Source organism: Trichoderma breve, chromosome 2 (assembly GCF_028502605.1).
Source record: "Trichoderma breve strain T069 chromosome 2, whole genome shotgun sequence".
Lineage (NCBI taxonomy): Eukaryota > Fungi > Ascomycota > Sordariomycetes > Hypocreales > Hypocreaceae > Trichoderma > Trichoderma breve.
Window position 1 is genome coordinate 74,289 of NC_079233.1, and position 23,067 is coordinate 97,355.

Sequence of the window (23,067 nt, forward strand, 5' to 3'; positions counted from 1 at the left end):
AAATAACTACTAAAATAGCCTAGGTCCTAGGCTATAAAAATATATTAAGAAATAAAAAAGTTAACTAATTAATAAAAAAAGGTTTAAAACTCCTTTACTACTTAAAATACTACTTTATTATTACTTTTATTAAAAAGTAAGTAAAAAAGAAACATAAAAAAATCTAAAATACTAATTAAAAAAGTAATTACCTAAAGTCTTATAAAATAAATAAATAAAATTTTTATAAAGCCCCTTTTATACTCCTTAAATTATATCTTTTATATTTAATTTTATATAGGCTATTAACTAAAAAATTTAAATACAGGGACTTTTTAAAATACTATAAAAGATTTAAATATAATACTAGATTTATATATAAATACAGTAAGCTAAAAATATAAAAATACTTTATAAAATATTATATAATAGCCCCCTTCTTCCTTAATATACTAAAAAGGGAGGTATACTTTAAAACTACCTATATCTAATACTTCCTTAGTAATAGAGAATATAAGGATTTTCAGAAACTAGTAAAGGAGATAAGCTTATATAGCCTTCCCTTTATAAAGATAAATATATAAAATAAATTAACACTTCCTTATTTCTTTTATTATATTAAAACGTAGTAAATACTTAATCTAAACTCAGCGGCTCCTACTGTCTTAGTGCCTAGATAAGGACCTATGTAACTAGCTTACTTAGTAGACGTTAATAATAAAATAAATAAAATAAATAAATAAACCAATCTCCCCCATACGTCTAGCAAGGTATGAGAGGCAATGAGGCGTGCAGGTGTAAACCGTTGAAGTACCGATAATCCGGTGATGTCCAGCCTGGGAAACGCTATGAATCAACTGGTAGCATGAGAGAAACCTTGAAACAAGGACCAGAAACACTCATTTTCATCCCAAAAGAATCTCGTATTATTGCTGAGACGGGATATGATGTGACCAGTCATGGTATAGATTTCACTAGCTTTATCGTATCAACACACCAAGCGAGCACAGATCTACCATCGGCTTTACCTAGGTTTGTAGGATGTTTGGGCTGCGCACTAGTTTTGAAGTAAAAGTTTCAGGGATCAGTCCGAGCGTTGGGCTTGATTGGCTAGCCCTATACGAAGGCGAGAGTCTGGAACCTGGTCCTGTGAGAATTTCGACGGTTGATCCCGATTGCTGACAAGTGTTCTGGAAAGCTACTACTGAACCTCGTTTATTGCATACGTTCTAATGCCGTCAGCGCGCGCTGTTGCCAAGCTGGAAACCTCTTAAGGCTTACAGGAGAAGTAGCCCCACGGCAATGAATAAAAACGCATTATGACTGTTGGATGGCGGCTGCGCTTGGTGGCGAGACTCTTGTAGTCTAGGTGGGCAAACTTGCTCCTCCGGATCGGGCAAAAGTAGATTGCTGAATTGGTAGAGGTCGTTGCACAGGAGAATTGCTATTTCGAACGTGGCTGGGTTGGGATCTGACAGTACCCAGTTGCCACGGCTGCGCCGCGTAACTCACGTACTCTTCCTGGCGCGAGCATTTGTGAATTATTTACAGATCCCCTGAAGCTTACTTGGTGACCAGCAGCAGCACTGACTCCATTATGCCGGCGACGTATTATGGGCATTAGTCTCAATCTTGCGCTCTGCGTTCGACAGTGTACCAGACTGTTTCTCCCAAAAGGGGCTTCCTTTACCCCTCAAACCCCTTTCTCCCCCGTCCACTCGCTGTGATCTCTATCGTGGTCGAGACTCGTAGCCGAGTTCAAGACACTGGGCTAGCTTCTCCTGGTAGCAATGAATTCTGATGATGCCCCTGGATTAGGCCGACGATTGCTTGGTGGTGGGAAAGACAGTGGGCAAAGGCCACTTACAATACGCAGGTTGTGGGCGCTTAAAGACCTTGTCAACAAAGGAGAGCCCACCGAAGACTTGGACATTCCACTGGCACCTTGGAGAAAGGGCACAATCACCTTCGCTCTTGCTCTTGCGGGGTTCATGGTACGTCGTTGCCCTGGTTTGTTTACTCGCTTGGGACACAGCTCATTGGTTGCCTCGATAGGTCGGCATAGATCAATCCATTATTGGTAAGTAAAGGATCCTTTCTTATATCTCAACTTTACACTGACATCTAGCTTGTAGAACCAGCATTACCCACAATCGTTGCTCAATTCTCCTCTCTACACGATGTCGGTGCCTACACTTCGGCATACCTTATTCCGCAGTGTGTTCTGCAGCCGGTTTGCAATAGGCTGTATTCGATATGTTCATTCAGCTCGGTGTACCTTAGCTCGGTACTGCTCTTTATCCGTAACGCTCCTCAAACTCACAATGTTCCATCATGCACACTGACATTTCATGATTTAGTTGGCTCTATCGTTTGTGCTGTATCTGAGAGCTCGCCATCCTTCATCTGCGGTCGAGCTCTGTCAGGGCTGGGGGCTGTAGGGTTGAGCGTAGGGGGCTTTCGTATGCTGGCTTTGATGCCAGCAGAAAAAGAGCAAAACGTATCAATGGGTGCCTTCTCTCTCATTCTAGGATCAAGCGTGGTGATAGGGCCGATTATCGGTGGCGCTATCACACAATCTCATCTTGGATGGCACTGGCTATTCTGGATCAACCTCCCCATAATAGGTCTCGTCCTATTACTGGTTATCGGAGTGACTTACACGGGCGGCCCCGACCTCAGAGGAGAAAAATATGGCTTGAAGTTTTGGGAGAAACTGAGACTGCTTGACTGGCTTGGCACAAGTTTACTTGCTTTGACACTTGTACCTTTGATCTTGGCCCTCGACTTTGGGCAGACATATGGTTGGAAAAATCCTCGAAGTGTAGTCATGTTTGCTGTGTTCGGCGTGTCACTTGTATTTCTGTTGCTACACCAAAGAATAGCAAAGGAGGCAATATTCGAACGCGCCATTCTTTTCAACAGAAGCGTGTGGACTACTACAGGCATCTTTTTCTGCGCCTTGTCATCGGTTTCCGTGATTATACTATTCCTTCCATTTCTTTTCCAGGTATGTGCATTTCTCTTTGCAATCTTCTACCATAATATTAATGCATTTGCATCCCCAGGTCATCAAAGATCTTGATCCACGTACCAGTGGATTTCTCTCGTTCCCTCTCGCAGGCACGCTCGCCATCAGTACTTTCGCCTTCTCCATTATATCTACCAAAATTTCCTATTTTAATCCTCTGGCCATTTGTGGAACTGTCATCTTCTTGGTCTCGAATGTCCTATTTATGACTATGAAGTTTGATTTTTCAGTTGCAGAGGTAGTTGGCTATGAAATAGTGGCCGGCTTTGGAATGGGAATGGCCTGGCTGGCGGAAATTATTTATCCAAGAGCAGTTCTTGATAAACACCAGCTGGCAACCGCGCTGGGATATTCTCGCATGCTACAGCAGATTGGGGCGTGAGTATATAGCTCTTTGCTTGTGTACTGATTACATATTGAGTCGCTGACCATCTACAGGGCTGTGGCCGTTCAAATATCTGCGGTTGCTTTCACCACTACCTTGACCCGTAACCTCGTTGGACTCTCGCTTACACCTGATGAGGTTTCATCCCTCAAAGAAGGCAGTGGAATAAATAGCCATTTATCTCCTGGAGCAAAAGCTGCAGTCGCTAAGGCCTACAGCAAGGCTATCAGAATAGGTTTGGCGCCTTCGTTGGCATGGGCAGGGTTAGCGCTGTTGTTTGCATTGGCTCTGCCCTGGCCAAGACTGAACAACAGTACGAACAAAAGCGAACAGAAGAATGATGGTGGTAGTGATAATGATAATGGCAGTGGTGTTGGAGATGTTGCACTGTCGGTCATGGTGCCCTCTACAGAAACCAGCTCCGTGAAAAACGACTACTCGGCGGTCAGTGGACCCGAGAGAAATTTACTCGTCAGCCGCCTCAGTTTCGACTCTTTGCACATGGTGGACCTGTATGATGAGAACGGCCGTTGGACGGGTGTTGTTTGAGATTTGCGACCATAGGTAGCATCCGTGAGTAGAAAATATATGTATTATCTTTAATTAGTATAAATGTTTGAGTGTGTTCCGATTGGATTGCCAGAGAAACTTGTATATTGTGTCTCTTTGTGACATTCAAGAAGAAAAGAGCTTAGGTGCTAACGCAGCCAGCTGTATTTTGGAGATGGGGGTCCCTAAATGTACCTATCTACATACGTGTACTTAATACTACAAGAGAGTGCATACTAAAATTACCTACGTATCACTAGATATAAAATTTGTGACGGCCTCTATGTTCGTTTTGCAACTTGAAACCACGAAAGCAAGTGCTTTTGTTCATGAACCTTTCTATCGCCTGCCTCCCACGAAACAGATTCCTCGCGCAGTAGCACGGCTGGGTCAAATAACAGAAAGACAGTCACAGTAATCACCATGAGAGTCGCGTCGAGCGCAATAAAGTACCCCTCGTGGGTAATCAAGAACCCTGTCCACCCCTCAGCCAATTCGATCGTGCGGTAGATGGACCGGATGTATATCATCAAAAACGCAACGAAGAGCCCTATCAGAACGGGCTTTATAGGTCTCTTTATCACTAGGCCCCTAGCCCGACGGAGGAAGTCAACGACGAGTAGAGCAAAGACGCTCATTGTAAACAATTGGAATGCGATCCCGGCAACCATAATGTGAGTTCCAGTTGATGAGTCGCCGTTGATCTCAACAGTAGCTCTGGCTGCCAAAGCCCCGCCAACGGCTTGCACGACAAGAGAGATGACGTCGCATGTGCAAAATATTATAGCATAGTAGCTGGGTGAGAGGCTGCTTGTTTGCGGGCCAAGTTCATTTATTAGAGTGCCAAGGAGGACATAAAGGCCGGCTGCAAAAAAAGTTGGCGCAATAATGAGAGTAGTGATTTGCATCAAAAATGCATCGTGATTGTAGGGGCACTTGGCGTTCCATGTTCGGCCAGCCCAACCTATCGCTTCGGCTATAAATGATATACTAGTTAGCCACAGATCCAAATTGCATAATAGGAGGTAGGAGAGAAGGGAAAGTGTACTGAGAGCTCCAATGGCGAAGAGAATAGACGTCCAGCGTCTGAAACGGATCGCCTGAATAACATGACCGATCAAAGCCAATCCAAAGAGGACATCGAAGGCGATGCCAGCCCCGAGACTTGGCCAATATCCATAATCATTCTTTATCTGAGGAAGAAGTTGTGGAAAACATCCAGTACGTATATGAAGAATTTGGTTCCAGAGATTTGGATCGATACCTGCAGGTGGAGGAGGAAGAGAGCTCATGCCGAATATCTGTGTTGGGTAGACCAAAGACAAAAGAGACTCAATATGGAAGTTTTCACAGGGCAACAGGGAGTTGTATAGGTCAAAAGAGATATGAGGAGTCAAAGCAAGGCACCCGTTGCGTAAAAGAAAACGCAGAATAACAACATACAACTGTCTCCATAAGGAGACAGGATTAGCCTACTGGCTGAAGGAATGTTACCAAAAATACAACAGACGGCTCAGCCCTGCCATCGACGCCTATGGATTACCAACATAATGAGAATGGAGACACTAACAATGTACTTTTATGCCCTGAAACTGTTTTGGTACACAATAAGCAGTGTGCGCGCGCTGCCTCGAGGCTATCTTGGCTCTCCACTGACCGTCCACTGTTTCTACACTATCTGGCGCTTGCGGGACAATTGTTCTGGAGTGAATGAGCTTTGGCGGAGTCCCATTGTCTCCATCACACTAAATTACAGTGCTGAGGGTGTGTAATTGATGATGGTGGGGAGTGAGTCGGTCAAAACCGGCACACATCATGAGTGGGGTGAAACACAGATGCCTGCAGACTTGTTGGCGGCAGTCCCCAAACTGTCGGATTCAAAGGGCCAGCACAGAGAGCCGTTGGACGTTTGCGAGGCTAATATTGGTATGCATACGTCCATTCTTACCGATTATCTCTTGATATCTTTTCTCTTTAGCAGTGTTGCCACGGCATATTCTACTACCATGATGTATTACTACTACTATTTGTTGCTCTTGGGATTGGCATATTGGGCTGTCCAGAGATTAATCTTGTCACTCGAGCAGCGTAAATTCGCCAGGAAAAATGGATGCCAACCTTGCCAGCGTATACCACAGAGAGAAAGGCTCATTGGCTATGGTCTATACCGGCAAGAAGTCGCTCTAGCCCGGGAGGGCCGATCTTTGCAGGAAGCACAGAATCGCTTTCAACTGTTTGGCGATACTTTTTCTGGTGTTGTCATGGGGCAGTTTTTCATTAGCACAGTAGATCCGGAAAACGTCAAGACTTTGTTGTCCAGCCAATTCAGCGACTTTGACAGTGGCAAGAAAGGCCTTTTTGGACCTTTCATAGGAGATAGTATGTTGACCACGGATGGAGCTTTATGGAAGCATTCAAGGGTTCGAAACAGCCCCCCTCAATTTTACCTAGAAGAGGTTTCGTTTCTCATACATTTTCTTTAGGCACTGGTTCGCCCACATCTTGGCAAAGGCCAAGTAGAAGATCTCAGCAAGCTGGAAGGTCACATACAAACCTTACTTACATGCCTCCCCAAGAATGGTTCCACAATAGATCTACAGCAATTATTCTTCCGGCTTACATTTGACAATGTTGTTGAGCTTCTTCTAGATAAAAAGGTGTCAACTTTGAATTGTCAACCAGGATCCCATCTACACAAGGTCGTTGAAGCTTTTGAGAACGTTGGTAATTTGGTCAACCAGCGTGCCGCTCTAGGCCCTCTCCTGCTTTTTTACCGGGATACCGAGATGAATGCTACATGCAAGATCCTACATGACTTCGTGGACGATATTATTGAAAAGGCTTACTTGAAACGGAAAACACAAAAAGATCGCAAATCGCCCAACTCATTCTTGGATAGCATTCTTGACAGCACGGATGACCTAGTGAAAATTCGGTTTGAGGTTTTGGGTTTGCTTCTCGCTGGACGGGATACAGTAGCCAGCGTAATGAGCAATTTGTTTTTTGTCTTGGCAAGGCGACCGGATATTTGGCAGAAACTGCAAACAGAAATAGAATACCTTCAAGAACGAAAGCCAACATATGACGACCTTAGAGGACTAAAATACTTGCGACAGGTAATCGATGAGAGTAAGTATGGCCTCGTAAGAGTTATTATCTGATAGGCATGCTGACCAACACGGCTATTTTATAGCTATGAGATTATATCCTCCTGTTCCAGGACTCTTCCGTGCTGCAAATCGCACAACTATACTCCCTCGTGGTGGAGGCCACGATGGTCGATCTCCCGTTTTGGTTCCCAAAGGAACTGTCATAAGCTGTTCCACATTCAGCCTCCAACGTCGCGAAGATGTATTTGGGCCCGATGCGCAGGAATTCCGACCAGAGCGGTGGGATAGTCTGAACCCACACTGGGAGTTTTTGCCATTTAGCGCTGGCCCGAGGGTTTGTATGGGCCAGACATATGCATATGCAGAGATGATATACATATTGAGCCGAATGTTACAAGAATTCCAGCAGGTAGAGAAGCGGAGTGAGGAACCTTGGGTAGAAAAATGGTCTATTGTTTTGTTGAATGGATCCGGTACCAAGGTTGGGTTGATTCCGAAGACAAGAGCGGTCGAATAGATGCGAGAATAAACGCAATGTCCACAGACTAGTCCTTCATTATGTTTTAGCTATTTACAGGAAAATCTACTATTGCCTAAACACAATTTTGCCATTCTGCTAGTGATTTCTAAAATGTAAATGTAACAAATTATTCTTAGTAAAATACATTATTTACTACAATACGTCCATTATAGCAGCGTCACTTTCACCTTTAGCCCTTGAGGCTTAAGGCTCGTTCCTTTTTGGATGATGGGGTGCCAACCGGGGATCGCCTCTTCAAATCGGAACCTTGACACCAAAACCGCCAAGAATACTTTTAGGCTCAGTGTGGCAAAGTCTTTGCCAATGCAGATACGTGGGCCGCTGGAAAATGTCAAAAAGGCCTGAGAGCTCTTGGCTCCGCCACTATAAGACTCCTCCCAGCGTTCGACTCTGAACTCGTCTGCATCGTCTCCCCACAGCTCCTGTGATCGATTGACGGCATACGGACTGACCATGATTTGTTTTCCCTTTGGGATATGGAGATCGCCGACCAGAGTTCCGTTGCCTGCTTCTCTCATCATTGCTGGAAACGCTGGATAAAGTCTAAAGACCTCCATCAGGAAGCATCGCAGATACGTTAGAGAGTTGATCTCGTCAAGTGACATCTCTTTTCCTTTCATGTTTCTTGCTGCTGCTTGCAGTTCGGCCCGCAGCTTATCTTGGACAATGGGGTGCTGCGCAAGTTTGAAGATGGCCCACGCTAACGTTATGGCTGTAGATTCATGCCCGGCAGCGAGAATTGTCAAAATGTGGCTAAGAATCTCGCTTTCATCTTCAAGGCCAGAAGCAATAATAGCAGAGAGAATATCTGTCACAAATTAGGAGTGGTTCTGGAGCAAGAGTGCGTGCCGTTGACTGGCTTATTAGCGTACCTTTCTCCCGTACATCTATATTGTCATTTTTATCATCCTCAATCTCTTGCTTTTTCTGCCTAATTTGAGCTAAGCAGAAATCTTGTAAGAAGGTCATGCCCTGGTGGAACTCCTGGATTGGTTTCAATGGCAATTTGAAGAGCAGATGCGGTGAAATTATTGCGGGAAGAGTCGCGCCGAAAAATTTCTCGGTCGCGCTTTGGTTCTCAAATGATGGAAAGACGCGCTGATATGCTTTTAAGATGGGCTGATCAGGCCGTGTCACGGAGTCGAAGTCAACACCAAGAGTGGTTACACCAATGACATCCAGAGTCGCTGCCATGGTCAGGGGATGCATAAAAAGTATGTCCGAATTGCCATCAAATTTGGTAACAAGCTCTTGCATCTTGTCTGCTAGGATAAGGGCTTTCGTCCACATCTGAGGAACAAGACGTCTGTTACGACTCATCCCAAATATAGGCGTAAGGAGTTTTTTTTGTCGCTATGAGGAAAGTTAGAGTCGATGATGACAGTCTGAGATGCAAGTTGAGACCACGTACTTTATGGACAGAGCCCTCAGCAGCAACGAGGCCAACCCCTAAGCTCTCAACAAGTCCATCTCGAACGGCAGCAGGTTTATGAAACAAATACGGCTGGGTCATGACCGCCGTCACGGCTTGTGAACTCTTGGGAATGAGATAGTCAAATGGGCCCAGAAACACACGATAAAAGCCACTAGTAGTGGTTGGCACCGTACGCTGCCAGCGTACCAGTGGAAATCCCCATGGCTCGCTCAGAAATGGGATCAAGTTGCCCAAGATAAAGGGAGTATCCTAGCAAAAGTGAGCCATATTTCATACCCGAGAGTGTCATAGTGTGCGGATCTCATACCCTAGGATGGGGCAGACTTTTCGTTGGCGATATGGACCACCGGTAGATTAAACTTGAGAATGCCAATGATATAGCTAGCTGGGCTACTGTAGATGCTAGAAGGCCGAGTAGAATTGCAGTGTATGAGGCGCCATGGAGCTTGAGATACGAGGTGACGCCAATCGCAACGGCCAGTGCAAGCAGTGACTGGACACCCATCTCTGCTAATATTCAAGAGTATGGAATATGGAATATTAATGAGACAGTATGTGAACGAATGCCTGAAAAATGAGAACTTATAACGAGCATAAAAGACACACGACACGAAATATCGTCAAGTGTGGGTGACTCCTGCTCTCCAGTGTCAAATCGGCAAGCATAGAGTGAATTCCGCCTTGGGCTTGAGCCCCAACACGCCCATTAAATTGTTCATATCTTGAGGTCTTAAACTGCGAGCAGACTCACAATTGTGAGCTGGTTAGGTTCGTGCTGGTGCTGATGGGGTGTGTATAGCATAGAATCAGCCACCAGGGCATGATGACACGCACCAAGTTTATTGCTGCCAAACACGTCCCTTCCAAGACTAATTTCCCTCAATAAATTTGATAGATCACACAATCCTGATGGATTCGCGAGTAAACACTTGAGTCACGATGGGGTCTGTGATGAACACCCCAGCCCATATTGTCTTTTGGGCAATTGGTGTTGCTTGATTACTTTTTGTGGACCTGCCACAGCCACCAGGCACAGGCCTCGATCATCCACAGTTTATTGCTATAAGCGAGCCTTAATTTAGCGCAAGCAATCTCCAATTTACACCGCCGTCGGTCTAACATGAACACCGGCATGTTTCCCTGTCCCTTCTGCGTAATCCCGTACGAACTGTGAGATCCTATGTTGCATTAAAAGATCTCGCTGATCCTTAACCAAATTGAGGATAGAAGAGATGCATAAAGAACTTTAATCAGTCAGTGTTATCGAGGAGAACGCCGTCGTGGCCTATTTTTAGAGGTTCTGCCCAAGAAACGGTATTGTAGATGATTGGCTGAAGTAACACATCCTACTGGTTCGTGGATCCAAAATCGCGCGCCCGTTGCACACTACCCGATGTAGGAGCATATTATGGGCAAGCCCACGTCGAACCAAGGATGAAACATACCTCTTCTAAGCACTCGTAAGATTGACGATAAGCGACGTAGTCGACAAGGAGCTTCCTGCAGGTAAGTATTCAGTTTGTGCTAGTATCCCTAGAGCTTACCGTACATATGATTACTTTCCCTACATCTTCTAACACACACTGGAAAAGAAAGTACATAATTGGGATCTGTCGTCGTCATTCATGCACGTACATAGCCAGACGATATTGACTGTGAGCCATACCATTAGTGGTCTCTCACAAAGAGGGAGTATCACGGCTACCAACAATGGATATTCACACAACCTCTTCCTCCTTACCCCTTGACAACCTCACAGGGGAGGTTACCAGGCACTCATCTGTATATGTTGGTCTCGGTTTCTGTGTCCTTCTAGCTATCTGGCACTATTTTGACGTCTCGGGGCACGATCCTAGAGAGCCACCTATTGTGAAACCATCTATACCACTCATTGGTCATTTTGTAGGGTTTTATAGATATGGAGTCAGTTATATGGACCGTATGAGGTAAGAAGAACTGATATCTCTTGAATATGGATGTTTTTGCATACTAAATCGACAAGGCATCACACATCATGGCCTGCCTACACACTCAGCGTCATGGGCCACAAAACATATGTTGTCACAACGCCGGGACTGTCCCATGCCGCTCTGAAGTCCAAATCAATGTCTATGGAGCCTCTAATCGCATATGTGGCGCCTAAGATGTTGGGTCTAAGCAAGGATGCAGGCCACCATTTTGGTATCGACCACACTGGCTTTTACAACGGCTCCCCAGCCCTAAGAGAACGACGTGAAGAGTTCAGTCACGCACTCGCCCCTGGCCCGGGTGTTAACCTGCCTGGCCAGATGTGCTCAGATATAGTAGCAGAAGCTGTGAATGCATTTGATGCAGAGTGGACAACAAGAGACTTTTACCAATGGCTCCGGGATGTCATTACGCTAGGCACAGCTAATGGCTTATACGGGCCAAAAAGTCCAGTGGCTCTCGATAGAAGCATTATTGAAGATATCTGGTAAGAGATTCCAAAGCTCTTTCAGACGTTCTATTACTCATGGATATATAATTACAGGACTTTTGATGAGAACCAACTACGGATGAGCTGGGGCTTCCTCCCCAATCTCATCGCACCCACTGGTGTCCGTACTCTCAACAAAATCTCCAAGGCTTTCGAACAATTCTTTCAAAGTGGAAATGAAAGTTTTGCCAGTGATGCTGTGAAACTAGGCATTACCACGGCGCGCAAGATGGATGTCACCATCGAGGACTACTCTCGTATCGAAGTGTTTAATGTATCAGTTGCTACAGTCAACACTGTTCCCACAGCTGTTGCCATGATACAAAATATTCTTGCCAATTCGAATTTGTTACAAGCCCTCCGTAAGGAGCTTGAATCCGTTCTGACTGTCAAAGAAACTTCCGACGGTCGCCAAGCGGAGCTTGATATTGGACGCGCAGAGGCTGAATGCCCATTACTCCACGCTTGTTATCAGGAGGCTCTCCGCATTGGTTCTACACCGACTTGTAATCGAGCGGTTCTCGAAGACGTTGTACTCACCGACCCAGATACTGGACGTGAGGTTTTATTTAAAAAGGGTTGGAGAGTGTCTATACCTACATTCCTCCTGCATAACCGGGATACATTTTGGGGTGGAGACGCTGAAACTTTTGGACCTGAAAAGTTTCTACCAGGCGGCATTGCAACGGACAGTAAAGGCAAAGTCAAGACTCAGGGATTTGTACCATATGGCGGTGGGGCTCACTTGTGTCCTGGTCGCCATCTCGCCAAGATGGAGATCCTTGCTTCTGGCGCTCTGGTCATTATGGCTCTAGACTGTGAAGCCGAGAATGGGTTTGTTACGCAGAATTATGCATTGAATACAGGAGCAAAGAAGCCAATCGGGCTAGATAACGTAAAGATGAGGCGGCGACCGGGTTGGGAGGATGTAGAGTGGAAGGTGAAGATTTAAACCTGTATAGTACTGTACATCTTGCTACGTTCGATAGTAGAACTACACTAATAGGCTGTAAATGCTTTTCTCTATATGTTTTTCTATCTCCCTCTCTTTTCTTACCCCATTTGCTCAGACCATTATGCTGGTTGACAAACATGGCCTTGGATGTCATCCACCGCCTAATATGGCCCATAATGAGTCAAAATACCCAAAGATCCGACATTGAGGATCGACCAATGCTTAATATCTCTAGCAACTTGGTAGTTGTTTATGAACCTTCCATTCTAGTATACGAGAACAAACGTTAATTCTTATCTCTTATCCAAAGTAAAAATGATAAAGACGAAATTTGCGTCTTCTAGTGAACCTCTAATTAAAAACAACGCTCCTCCATGAAAATGCAAAAGATGTCCATAGCTTCAGCCACCGCGCATTTACGATGCTGCCTCATTATACTTGACAAAAGCTTTAGTTCTTATTCTTACCTGCCATACCCCTAGGTCTCACATGTCTCTAATCTAAGGATTGAAAGACCTTCTTAAAGAAATACTATAATTTTCCGGTAACAGGGTCGGATTTCGTAAAGTAACCACACTGATAGCTCAGTCTTATATCTGTAAGAAGCACCGAAACAATCACACTCACCCAGGGAAAGCAGAAAGTGGTCTGGAGAGGTAGTGCAAAGACCACAGAACGATTGCGTCGATATATGAGACTTCTTGGAAGTTTGAAAAGTCTTGCTTGAGCAGAATTATAGCAGAATCAATGTCTGTAGTATTTTCACGATATCAAGATTGTTGTGATAACAGAAGTGTTGATCTCTACGTAGAATTGAGGTAGTGTTGCATCAAGGACTTAAATTGACATTGAAACGCCAAATCACCAAAGCAGGTGCTGTTCAAATAGCCGAAGAATAAGCGTCACTGAACCAATACATGCAATCGAGTAGCTCTCTTCCAGATTCTTGAATGGAACAGCACTACTTGCGACTGTAGGGACAGTGCTTCAACATAGTCATAATGGTTAGTATGGACTATGTGCACAGTCAATAGTATAGAATTACCATTGCACAACAGTGTCAGTTGCCGTTATAATGATATGGATTAGTAGAGTATGTTCCGTGATAGAAACTAATAACAGGACTTGATAACACCCAAAAGAAGTTCAATTTTATGCTAGAAAGCGGGTAACATATGTGCATCTCGAATTTTCTGCTCTAGAAGCTCTATAATTTGATCTCGGACTCTATAAAATTAGATCTCGTGCATTGAATTGTTGTAAAGGGCCTGCTTTTGAAGGAGAGGACTCATTTCTCCGGGATATTTCCAAAGAAACCAAGCAACAACCAAGAACATTGGCAGGGCATCCAGACAATAGACAAAAACCTCTGTAGTCAGCAAGTATCCATTACTGCCCTGGCAATACTCGATAAGACGAAAGATATTTCGAATGATGATAAGCGCACTTGCAACATAGAGTGCGTGGAGATAGCTTCTCCATTTTATATCGGCCTGGTGACTTCGTGCGGTCGGAGCTAGTATCATTCGACGGTGGAATATAAGTGCTATGACAACAAAGAGTCCAAACCAGAGAAGCTGCAACACCAGGCCTCCAATGATTATATTATTTCCCGCATCGAATTCGGCCTTGTTGGTCTTGGCAGAAGCAAGCATACCACCTCCTATTCTGATGTTAGGTATGTCTCCCAAACGGTGTGCAATATGCCTTGACATTAAAACCTACCACCAGCAAGAAGAAGAAAGCAGATCACATCACCGCAAACAAATATCTTGGTAAGCCATGTTCGCTTTATAATCGCATGCTTTTCTCCATCAACAAGCTCAATAATACGTCCAAGTGACATATAGACCGATGCTGCGAATAAGGCTGGAGCGAGTAATATAAATAGTGTCTGGACAAGATATGGTGTCTCAGTCCAACATCCAGGCTTCTGTTCTGCCGAAACAGCCCTGCCAACGAAGCCGATAAACTCAACTATTAGAAGCGGTCAGTTACTTGCATCTTCCTCAGGCAGCATCAGTTCTCTTGGGTTATGTACATAAGCAACCAATGACCAATGGCGTTAAAAACCATGCTCTTGCTCTGACCATTCGAAAAGAATGGCCGGCTAGTGATAAAAAGAAGAGTGCGCTGAAAATCCCTGCAGCCGCAAGAGATGGGACATATTTATAATAGGAATATGTTACGTGCTGCCAGTTCGCAATACAATTATCACCGGAACTCATTTTGAATTGTTGAAAAAGAAATATTATGAATGACAATATAGTACCGAACAGGAGAAACGAAGGGGACTGAGAGGTAACGAAGCGAATGTTGGCGCGTAATCTAATTAAAAATCATAGACACGCATGATGCTTTTAGAGTCTTAAATATGTTACAATGGAAGGCTTTCCCCCTTTTCAAAAAGGCTGTGCTCTCAGATTTTCCAATCTTGAAACGCGCGGCTTCTAGAGGCATCACCTAGCCGCGACAGAACACGTCGGGATTCGGGGCAAATCGATACTGCGTGTGGCCTGTAGACAGCTCAAGAACCCCGGGATAAAATTTTACGCGTTTCCATTATTTAAGGCCAGCCTATGACAGTAGATTCCTAGCTCAAGATAGTGCTAAGGTTTAGATATAGGCGCATCTGTTGTTTATCTGTCCCTTGAATTGGAAATAAACGCTGACATTTGGATAGAGGCGCAGTCAATCTGTCCCCACATAGACGCATTAATACGAAGTAAACTGTAGTATTTATTGCGAAGCCACATTGATTAATGTGAGCTGTAATCTTCGGCGCTTGCAATTAGTTATAGCAGCAATATTTCGGATGTTTAGTGTTGAAAGATATTCGTAAATTGCAAAGAGAACATCGTCGGAAAATTTCCAAATCTCCCATGAGAGAAAGCACTTTGCTTTTGGATCATGAACATCTTTTCCTTGCGACCGACTCACTCAACCTGTAAAGTTTTTTTCTTTTTCTTGTAAGCCAAATTCTATAGTTCAATGAATCAATAACTATCCGTCATCTGCGGAAGGGTGAAGAGGTCGACTCTCCCCAATCAGGTAAAAGCTTGCCGGTGCACGGGTTTCGCTTAAGCGGAATTCCTAAAGCCAGTTGTTCTCAAAGAGTAAGGTATAGGGTATCGGAGGCCTCGTAATGGTGTTTGTTGACAATACTCTTTGTCCTTTAACAGCCGAGTCGGTATATATATGCCCGATAAAAAAGGGGAAAAGGCAGTTCGAGATGTATCAGTTTGGCAAGAATGGCTTACAGCTTACTCATTCTCCTGCATCTCTCTGAATGCGGTCGGCTAGCAAATACTCCGCACTAGTGGAACGGTTCACTCTGGATTTGCCATCATTTTTCACATCAGCAGATGAACCAACCGCGTATTTGATTGCGTATCAAAGGAGCCTGGAAAATGAAAAAGATTTGTCGGAAAGAGGTTCATAATTACAAATATTTTATTTTAGATACTTATGTAACAAATGTGTCATCATAAGATAGGTACCACAATGGCAAGCCAAGTCTGCTAGAACAAGCATAGTTATCTGCTTACAATGTCGCCACATCATGAGCTGTCTGACTATTTATCGTCTTGGCTATGGGCCTGGAATTTCGCTTCATATTTTTACCCTTTGGTTTACATTATGTGGAGTAGTGAATACCTATTTTGACCTCTGGTCAATACGTTAATTCGTTGGTTTCTTTTTACGCGTATGGTATTGTCTTGCCGTTTATAAGCACTTGGGGGATATCCCAACGTGATGAAGCTATTGTTGAAAGATCCTACGTAAAGGGATGGGTCAGTTCTCGGTTTGCGCTACGTATAATTCTCAGTCATGCTTCGTAGTAGATAACCTATACACAACGTCCATAATAAAGTTACTTGATATGCATATATTTTTGGCCTCAACTACATAAAGCCGGCCAACTTCTCAAGGCCCAGATATTTTGATCATTATCTTACTAATTCTTATGCAACTCTTGGCTTGGTACTATTACACACTACGTCAACCCATATAGTTACGATCTATTACCTGTATTTGAGTTTTCGTATTAGCTCGGTTCTGGCAACAGGCCGAGACTCGCTGACTAAAGAAACTAAGCTCGCTTTAACACCTGTGCTACCTAGGTAGCCTAGTGTCTTGTTCTAAAAGACTGGTACCATTCAAACTTGTCTACGATTCATGCCATCTTTCCTCCCTTGTGTCATTTCGCGAGAATTTAATTGGAATTCACAACAACTTCAGCAATCCTGAAGGAGTATTAAGCATTTAGTAACTGCAGTAGTGCCAACAAATAGCTTCGAAGGAAGTGGCGCAGTGGATGTACTTCACTACTAGTATGCACCAGTGCAGCTAGCATTACCGTTACTATCAGGTTCTGCCAATGGGCTGCAGCTCAAGCATCATGGGCATTATTCGCCCAGGAAATAGCCTTCCGTCTTTCGATATTATCATGGTTCTATTATGACAGTCTCGTAATCAATGTATCTTTAACCAATTTATTACTTAAGTACGCCCTCTCTCCCAACTAGACTTTTACTGTTCGCATTCGTTGAATATCAAGTCAAAAACTAGTCAACATCTCAGTTCACAATGTTGAGCCTTGTATCACAGATCGAAGCTGTCGCCAGTTCCCCGCCTAATGATGCTGGTGAACGACGCGCACTCTATGACGCTGCTAAGAAGTTACTGAACGTTACCGAGGACCCATTTGATACCATCTACCGGGTGAACAATTCAGTAAGTCCAATATATACGGTGCTTCACTCAGTAGCGGGGCGCAACTAACAGGTTCTTCGGCAGCCTATGATCCTTACTTTCTCTCATGTTGCTTGTGAGCTCGGAATTTTCACCTCGCTCGCCAATTCTACGGTTCCAGTCACGACTACGATACTTGCCCAGTCCTCGAAAGCTGATCCATTGCTACTTAGTATGCTCATCACCTTTGCTTTCAACAACGTTGAGCATATTTTATATAGTGTAAGACATACTGACCCACATCTGAAGGCCGTATTCTTCGATTCTTAGCCGCTCATGATCTTATCATGGAGGTTGGTGAGAACAGCTATGCTGCCACTACAATTACTCGCACTTTAGCTCGCCCAGGCTTTAAAGCAGGAATCGCGCATTCGTAGGTCAAATTCTCTTACACGGTGCTCCTGTTTCCGCACTAATTCATTAATCAATAGATTCATGGCCATTATGCCGTGTCTTTTGGCTGCACCTCAATTTTTAGCCGATACGAAGTATGCCAACCCAGATGACTTGGTGCGTAGTCCCTTCCAATCTGCCCATAACACCAAAGAACCAGCTTTTGCATGGGCTATGAGGCAACCAAGAATCATGGACGATTTTAACTTGTGGATGTCTGAACTTCATGATGGCCGGAAATCTTGGCTGGACGTTTTCGATTTCGCCGAACACGCTTCAAATCCTTCTGCAGACACCCTGCTCTTTGTGGACATTGGCGGTGGCATTGGTCAGCAGTGCGCTTTGCTCAAGAATGTCCACCCGAAGTTGCTAGGCCGTGTTGTGTTGCAAGACCAACCTTTTGTGATTCCACAAGCTATTCCAGCTGAGGGAGTCGAGAAACAAAGCTATGATATCTGGACCGAGCAGCCACTTAAAGGTACTCCCACAGGAAGCCATTCACGCCTGCAAGTATACTAAACACAATAATAGGTGCCAAGGTCTACTACCTTCGTAACATATTACATGATTACCCAGACGAAAAGAGTATCACCATCATTCAAAATACTCTACCAGCGATGTCTTCAGAATCGGTACTCGTTATTGACGAGATTATTATTCCCAACAAAGGCGCCCACTCGCGATCAACAGAAATCGACATGACCATGATGGTGAGCTTTGCCTCAACTGAGAGAACTGAAAAGCAGTGGGATCGTCTGCTCGACAACGCTGGCCTGAAAGTCTTAAGCAAAAATGTATACAATGGTGCTACAGGACAGAGCGCCATCATAGCAGTGCCCAAATAAGCAAGTGCATGGAAGTCTATGGAATTACCATACATATAGCTTAGGAAAGACTAGCTTGTAAAGAAAGCCACTGCAACATTGACCAACATCGTTGAAAACTTGGCAATGTAGCTGCCTCTTTTTCTTTCTTTTTCCTTTTGCTACATTCGAGAACAAACACTATGCTGTGTGATCTTTTCTAAGACCTATATGTTATATACTTCCTGCGTCTTTGTGGTGTCATCAAGTATTATGCTCCCGTTGTGTTCGACCTTAGCTGATGTTCTTCTCACAGTCGGGCTGCACAAATTACAATTCATCTAATGAATCTGCTTTTAGTAACGAACTTTCTGTCCTACGCCGTATTGGAATTGATACAACTGTCCTGGAATGGAGCCGTTTGTCGCATTTTGACGGACCAGAACTTCTTACAAGTAAATGTAAGTACAATCATATACTTATGTTGAACGGTACTTTTGATACAAAATTCAAGTTATATATATCGGTTACTACTGAGATGTTTCCTGCTTCCTGAGCTTGCCATTTACAATCGTGTAGTTGACACCAATCTCTCTGTTTTCATGCTGACCTCTATTACATAGTAGTCAGTACATTTAATCTCTATCGAGTAAAAGAGCTCCGACTCCTCTTGATTGTAACTTACAAATTACTTGTAATAGGTAGAGAATACTGATCAAATTTTCCCATGCAGGGCGGGCCTTTGCAAACGCTCGTCGTTCGCTTGGTTAGGTTGTATCGAACATGAGCCAAAGTTGTCTGGGCACCCTTGTATGGATAATCTGGTACGTTTTTGACTGTGCAATCTTCCATGTGTTGACAGACAGACGAAGGTAGTGACAAATGATCACAAAACGCTTCGGTTATGCTCTCTTCCGTTAGCTGTTTATTGTTCGATGGCCTGACTCTTTGGTCAACTCTCACGGCGCGGAACCAACTGCTGCCGCCGGGATAACGATCGTTCCATTGACTTGCTTGGAAGGATTCGCTGGTGAAATGATTCGATGCTACCACAAAGTTATCTCCGTTAGAAGGATATCCGAGGTGAACAGAACCTGGCGTAATCTCCAAAGACATGATAAAGTTGTCTGCAGTTCCGACAATGAGCTTATTCGATAGGTGCCTCGGGGCATTTTTGACGTTTATAAGTGCATTGGCAAAATTGGTGTTGTGCAAGAACTGTCGGCGGACCAGTGACATTGGTAAGAGTGGTTCCTGCGGACTCCCTGGAGGCAGAGAGAGATCCAGTGGGAAGTAATCTTCAGTTGACATGAGAGAGCTGGCGCAGACGCCAAGTCCTGCGGAGTTAAAGCCGGAGCGACCCAACTGGCCCGCTTCAGTCATTACGAACATAGCGGGCAGATCTTCAGATGCATCCGGGTGGATCTCTAGGTATACAGCCGTATCTTTAAGGTAAACGTTGGCTGACATGTCCCAATTTTGGGCCAAGATAATGTCACCATTGCTCATGGACTCAGCAAGGAATCCAGCAGTGGTACACTCTTGAAGCTCTTGCATATCTGAGATATCATCGTCCAAAACTACGTTTTGGCTTCGGTTGTCACCATTTTGAGTTCCATGGCCATTTACGGCGACTTTAGAGGGGCTTGTATTTGAGCTCGAGGGACAAGGTCGAATAGTTGATCCCCGAACCCTAGCAAGATCGTAACGGGCATTGAGGAACAAAATCTCATCCAAATCAACGCCGGCTCCATCTGCGATACCTTGAAGCTCAGGGAGTGCTTCGGGAAAATATTTCTCTATACCTGGGAGATAGACCTCCTTGATGATGCGCAGAGACGTCTCCCTGCACATGGTCAGTAAATGTAGAATACAAATGCCTAAATAGGGTAACATCTAATGGACCATAAGAGTCAATCCATACCATGGAAGTAATTTTCCCGGGGCGTGATAGTGAGCAAGGCTATCAAGAATCTTCTGCCGAGCCTGTTCTCCATGTGTATGGCCACGTTCATATGGTAGTCCCCTAAGAACAATATGCTGATAGTTCGACGGCAGCATCATGGTGGATTGGCGCTAGGCAACTTAGCCTGTTTTGGTGAGTAGATTCTGGACGCTGGCGATTGGCCAAAGAAACTTAACAGCCATCGGGAATCAGCAGGAAAAGATGGCCTTAATGTAGTAGTGCAGGAAGTGGCCGTCCAAGGAGGTAATCGGATATAGAACGGCATAAAGGTCTCTTCCGAAGATATCACTGAAGGTATCGCCATCTCGGCATGGCAACCATGTACGAGGCTAGCTTGTCTGGCTGTGGGTTTGTGGGGTCGGCATAGTAACCCTTCTTGGTAGTCATGGCGAAATGCCTATCTTCCCCCACCCTCGGCAGCTGAATAGCAAGCTCTCCTCACCTCTTGGCAAAGACCGAGATAAGCAACGGCCAAGGCATTTCGATGGATGTAAAAAGTGTTTAAGAGGACAGTGATCACCAGGATAATGGCTCTGGCAAGTATAATTACAAAACCTACAATTTTTGCAAGGCATAGCTGTCTTTTAGTGTGGAAATACCAATGGCTTCAGACAAGAATGCAACCAACTCAGCCCACCATGATGAACTTGTTGTAGAGCCGAGTGATGTTCATCGGATTGGGGAGGACATCTTCACCAAGAAGTTACACAAACATCACGATGATGCTCTTGACTTTCTCCAAACTACAGAGGATCAAAATTTCGCCTATACAGATCAGGAAGCGAGTAGTGTGCGGTGGAAAATCGACTTAATGTTAATGCCACTGGTGAGTATATTTAGCATCATCCATGGAATGTTTTGTAAGCTATATAGCTATGAAGAACAACGTGCTGACAGAACTTCCTTCCAGCTACTCGGGACGTATACCTTGAATTTTCTAGATAAGGGAATTCTGTCTAACGCGTCAGTCTTCGGACTTAAAGATGATACGGTAAGTGTGTTTGTGGTGAAAGCTTTCAAGTCAGATACTAATGCTACTACAGCATCTCGTTGGCCAACAGTACAGCTGGGTTGCTAGCATTTTTTACTTTGGGTATGATGTACCGCCGATACGAACGACCGTCGATGCATAACAACTAACGCACATTCTTTAGTTATATGCTTGGACAGCCAGTCAATGCATACTTGCTTCACAAAGTCCCTATGGGTAAATGGTTGGCCGGTAATGTGTTTGGCTGGGGTGCCTGCATTTTACTAGGCATCACAGCCAAGAACTTTGCAGGCATTGCTACCACACGCTTCTTCCTCGGCCTTTTTGAGTCCGTTACGAACCCGGCATTTGTGCTAATTACCAGCCAATATTATACTCGCAAGGAACACTCTCTTCGTTCGTGTATATGGTGGGCGGGCAACTCTGTTGGGTCCTTTTTTGGAGACCTTATTGCTTACGGTATTGGCCATGGCCATGGCTCGCTTTCGCCGTGGAAGTACATGTTCATCACCTTTGGCGGATTCACGGTCCTCTGGTCTATGATCCTCATGTTATTCTTGCCCGATTCTCCATGGAAGATGAAATTTTTGAACGAACGAGAGAAACGGATCGCTGTTTTGCGTGTAATGTCGAATCATACCGGGATCAGTTCTTCTCACTGGCAATGGAAACAAGCGGTTTCTGTTCTTGTGGACCTCCAAGCGTGGATATTCTTTTGTATTGCATTTATCCAATGCCTTCCAGGTGGTGGACTAACAGCGGTCAGTACAACTTATCCCCTTAATCTCTTCATTTCTTTTCTGAGGTGTCGAGCAATCGCTGCCCACATTTCGAGTCTTCATTACTCCGCATTTTCGCCGTCAGGTCAATGCTTTCAACGCAACGATCATCTTACCATACCTCTATCCAATCAATCACTCACCTAATGGGTTGCTAACTATGTTGAACTTCCAGTTCAATAAACTCATCTTAACGGGACTCGGATACACCAACCTTGAGGCGACTATATATTCTATGCCCGAGCATGCCATTCAGCTTTTCAGTGTCATTGTTGCGTAAGTTATTCTTCGTCTCTTTTATACCTATAGTAGGCTAATGTTTCCAGTGGTATCGTCGGTTCCTATATAGGAAACGCTCGATGCGTCGTGATTATTTTGTCCAACATCCCTCCTTTGGTTGGCAGCTTGATAGTGTATTACGTGCCTGCATCTGACAAACTCACTCGTTTGGCTGGTGTGTACATTCTCTTCACGAACACCATTAGCTACATAATGGTGTTGAGTCTCGTTGCGTCCAATTTCGCTGGAATGTCGCGCAAGACTGCCGTTTCTGCAGGAATATTTCTTGCTTATTCGGCAGGAAATCTTGTCGCACCTCAGCTCTTCATTGACTCGGAGGCACCCCTCTACCCCACAGGCTTTCGAGGAATGATTGCCTCATTCGTGACTTTGATTGTGTTGGCTTTCATCTTGATGACCTACCTAATTTTACAAAACAAACGACGTGACAAGAAGTATGGCAAAGTCGATCCAAATGCCATACAGGAGGATGACTTCCTTGACCTGACTGACAAAGAGCTGCACTACTTTCGATATGCTTGGTAGCTAGTTGCAATGTAACGAGAGAGATCTTTGTGGGAAGAAAGATGAAATAAATGACAGGATATGTAGTTCGAAACAGTGGCAAGTTGGGTGTTCTAATTCAATGTATACGTCC

At 44.5% G+C, this 23,067-nt stretch overlaps 8 protein-coding genes across 8 annotated transcripts; 5 read left to right on the forward strand and 3 right to left on the reverse strand.

Annotated features, from left to right (window-relative positions):
* Nucleotides 1-1,769: 1,769 nt before the first annotated feature.
* On the forward strand, nt 1,770-3,944 carry T069G_02271 (major facilitator superfamily domain-containing protein; the record flags this gene model as incomplete). The annotated part of the gene is made up of 6 exons (XM_056169481.1): nt 1,770-1,973; nt 2,035-2,059; nt 2,115-2,282; nt 2,340-2,989; nt 3,048-3,388; nt 3,449-3,944. The coding sequence occupies 6 exons, from the start codon at nt 1,770-1,772 to the stop codon at nt 3,942-3,944; spliced, it is 1,884 nt and encodes a 627-aa protein (XP_056030373.1).
* A 281-nt stretch (nt 3,945-4,225) lies between these two features.
* On the reverse strand, nt 4,226-5,236 carry T069G_02272 (RTA1 like protein domain-containing protein; the record flags this gene model as incomplete). Its single annotated transcript, XM_056169482.1, has 2 exons — nt 4,226-4,920; nt 4,993-5,236. The coding sequence occupies 2 exons, from the start codon at nt 5,234-5,236 to the stop codon at nt 4,226-4,228; spliced, it is 939 nt and encodes a 312-aa protein (XP_056030374.1).
* A 543-nt stretch (nt 5,237-5,779) lies between these two features.
* T069G_02273 (cytochrome p450 domain-containing protein) lies at nt 5,780-7,571 on the forward strand (the record flags this gene model as incomplete). The annotated part of the gene is made up of 3 exons (XM_056169483.1): nt 5,780-6,364; nt 6,428-7,073; nt 7,138-7,571. The coding sequence occupies 3 exons, from the start codon at nt 5,780-5,782 to the stop codon at nt 7,569-7,571; spliced, it is 1,665 nt and encodes a 554-aa protein (XP_056030375.1).
* Nucleotides 7,572-7,741: 170 nt separating this feature from the next.
* Nucleotides 7,742-9,535, reverse strand: T069G_02274 (cytochrome p450 domain-containing protein; the record flags this gene model as incomplete). Its single annotated transcript, XM_056169484.1, has 5 exons — nt 7,742-8,403; nt 8,468-8,948; nt 9,007-9,132; nt 9,217-9,279; nt 9,338-9,535. 5 exons carry the CDS (start codon nt 9,533-9,535, stop codon nt 7,742-7,744), a joined length of 1,530 nt encoding a protein of 509 aa, XP_056030376.1.
* A 1,205-nt stretch (nt 9,536-10,740) lies between these two features.
* Nucleotides 10,741-12,440, forward strand: T069G_02275 (cytochrome p450 domain-containing protein; the record flags this gene model as incomplete). Its single annotated transcript, XM_056169485.1, has 3 exons — nt 10,741-10,976; nt 11,033-11,485; nt 11,543-12,440. The coding sequence occupies 3 exons, from the start codon at nt 10,741-10,743 to the stop codon at nt 12,438-12,440; spliced, it is 1,587 nt and encodes a 528-aa protein (XP_056030377.1).
* A 4,593-nt stretch (nt 12,441-17,033) lies between these two features.
* T069G_02276 (o-methyltransferase domain-containing protein) lies at nt 17,034-18,436 on the forward strand (the record flags this gene model as incomplete). Its single annotated transcript, XM_056169486.1, has 5 exons — nt 17,034-17,168; nt 17,232-17,370; nt 17,448-17,571; nt 17,630-18,069; nt 18,123-18,436. 5 exons carry the CDS (start codon nt 17,034-17,036, stop codon nt 18,434-18,436), a joined length of 1,152 nt encoding a protein of 383 aa, XP_056030378.1.
* Nucleotides 18,437-18,924: 488 nt separating this feature from the next.
* On the reverse strand, nt 18,925-20,458 carry T069G_02277 (uncharacterized protein; the record flags this gene model as incomplete). The annotated part of the gene is made up of 4 exons (XM_056169487.1): nt 18,925-19,006; nt 19,080-19,953; nt 19,999-20,240; nt 20,319-20,458. 4 exons carry the CDS (start codon nt 20,456-20,458, stop codon nt 18,925-18,927), a joined length of 1,338 nt encoding a protein of 445 aa, XP_056030379.1.
* Nucleotides 20,459-20,961: 503 nt separating this feature from the next.
* Nucleotides 20,962-22,955, forward strand: T069G_02278 (major facilitator superfamily domain-containing protein; the record flags this gene model as incomplete). The annotated part of the gene is made up of 6 exons (XM_056169488.1): nt 20,962-21,186; nt 21,271-21,351; nt 21,404-21,453; nt 21,515-22,112; nt 22,306-22,406; nt 22,457-22,955. The coding sequence occupies 6 exons, from the start codon at nt 20,962-20,964 to the stop codon at nt 22,953-22,955; spliced, it is 1,554 nt and encodes a 517-aa protein (XP_056030380.1).
* Nucleotides 22,956-23,067: the final 112 nt, after the last annotated feature.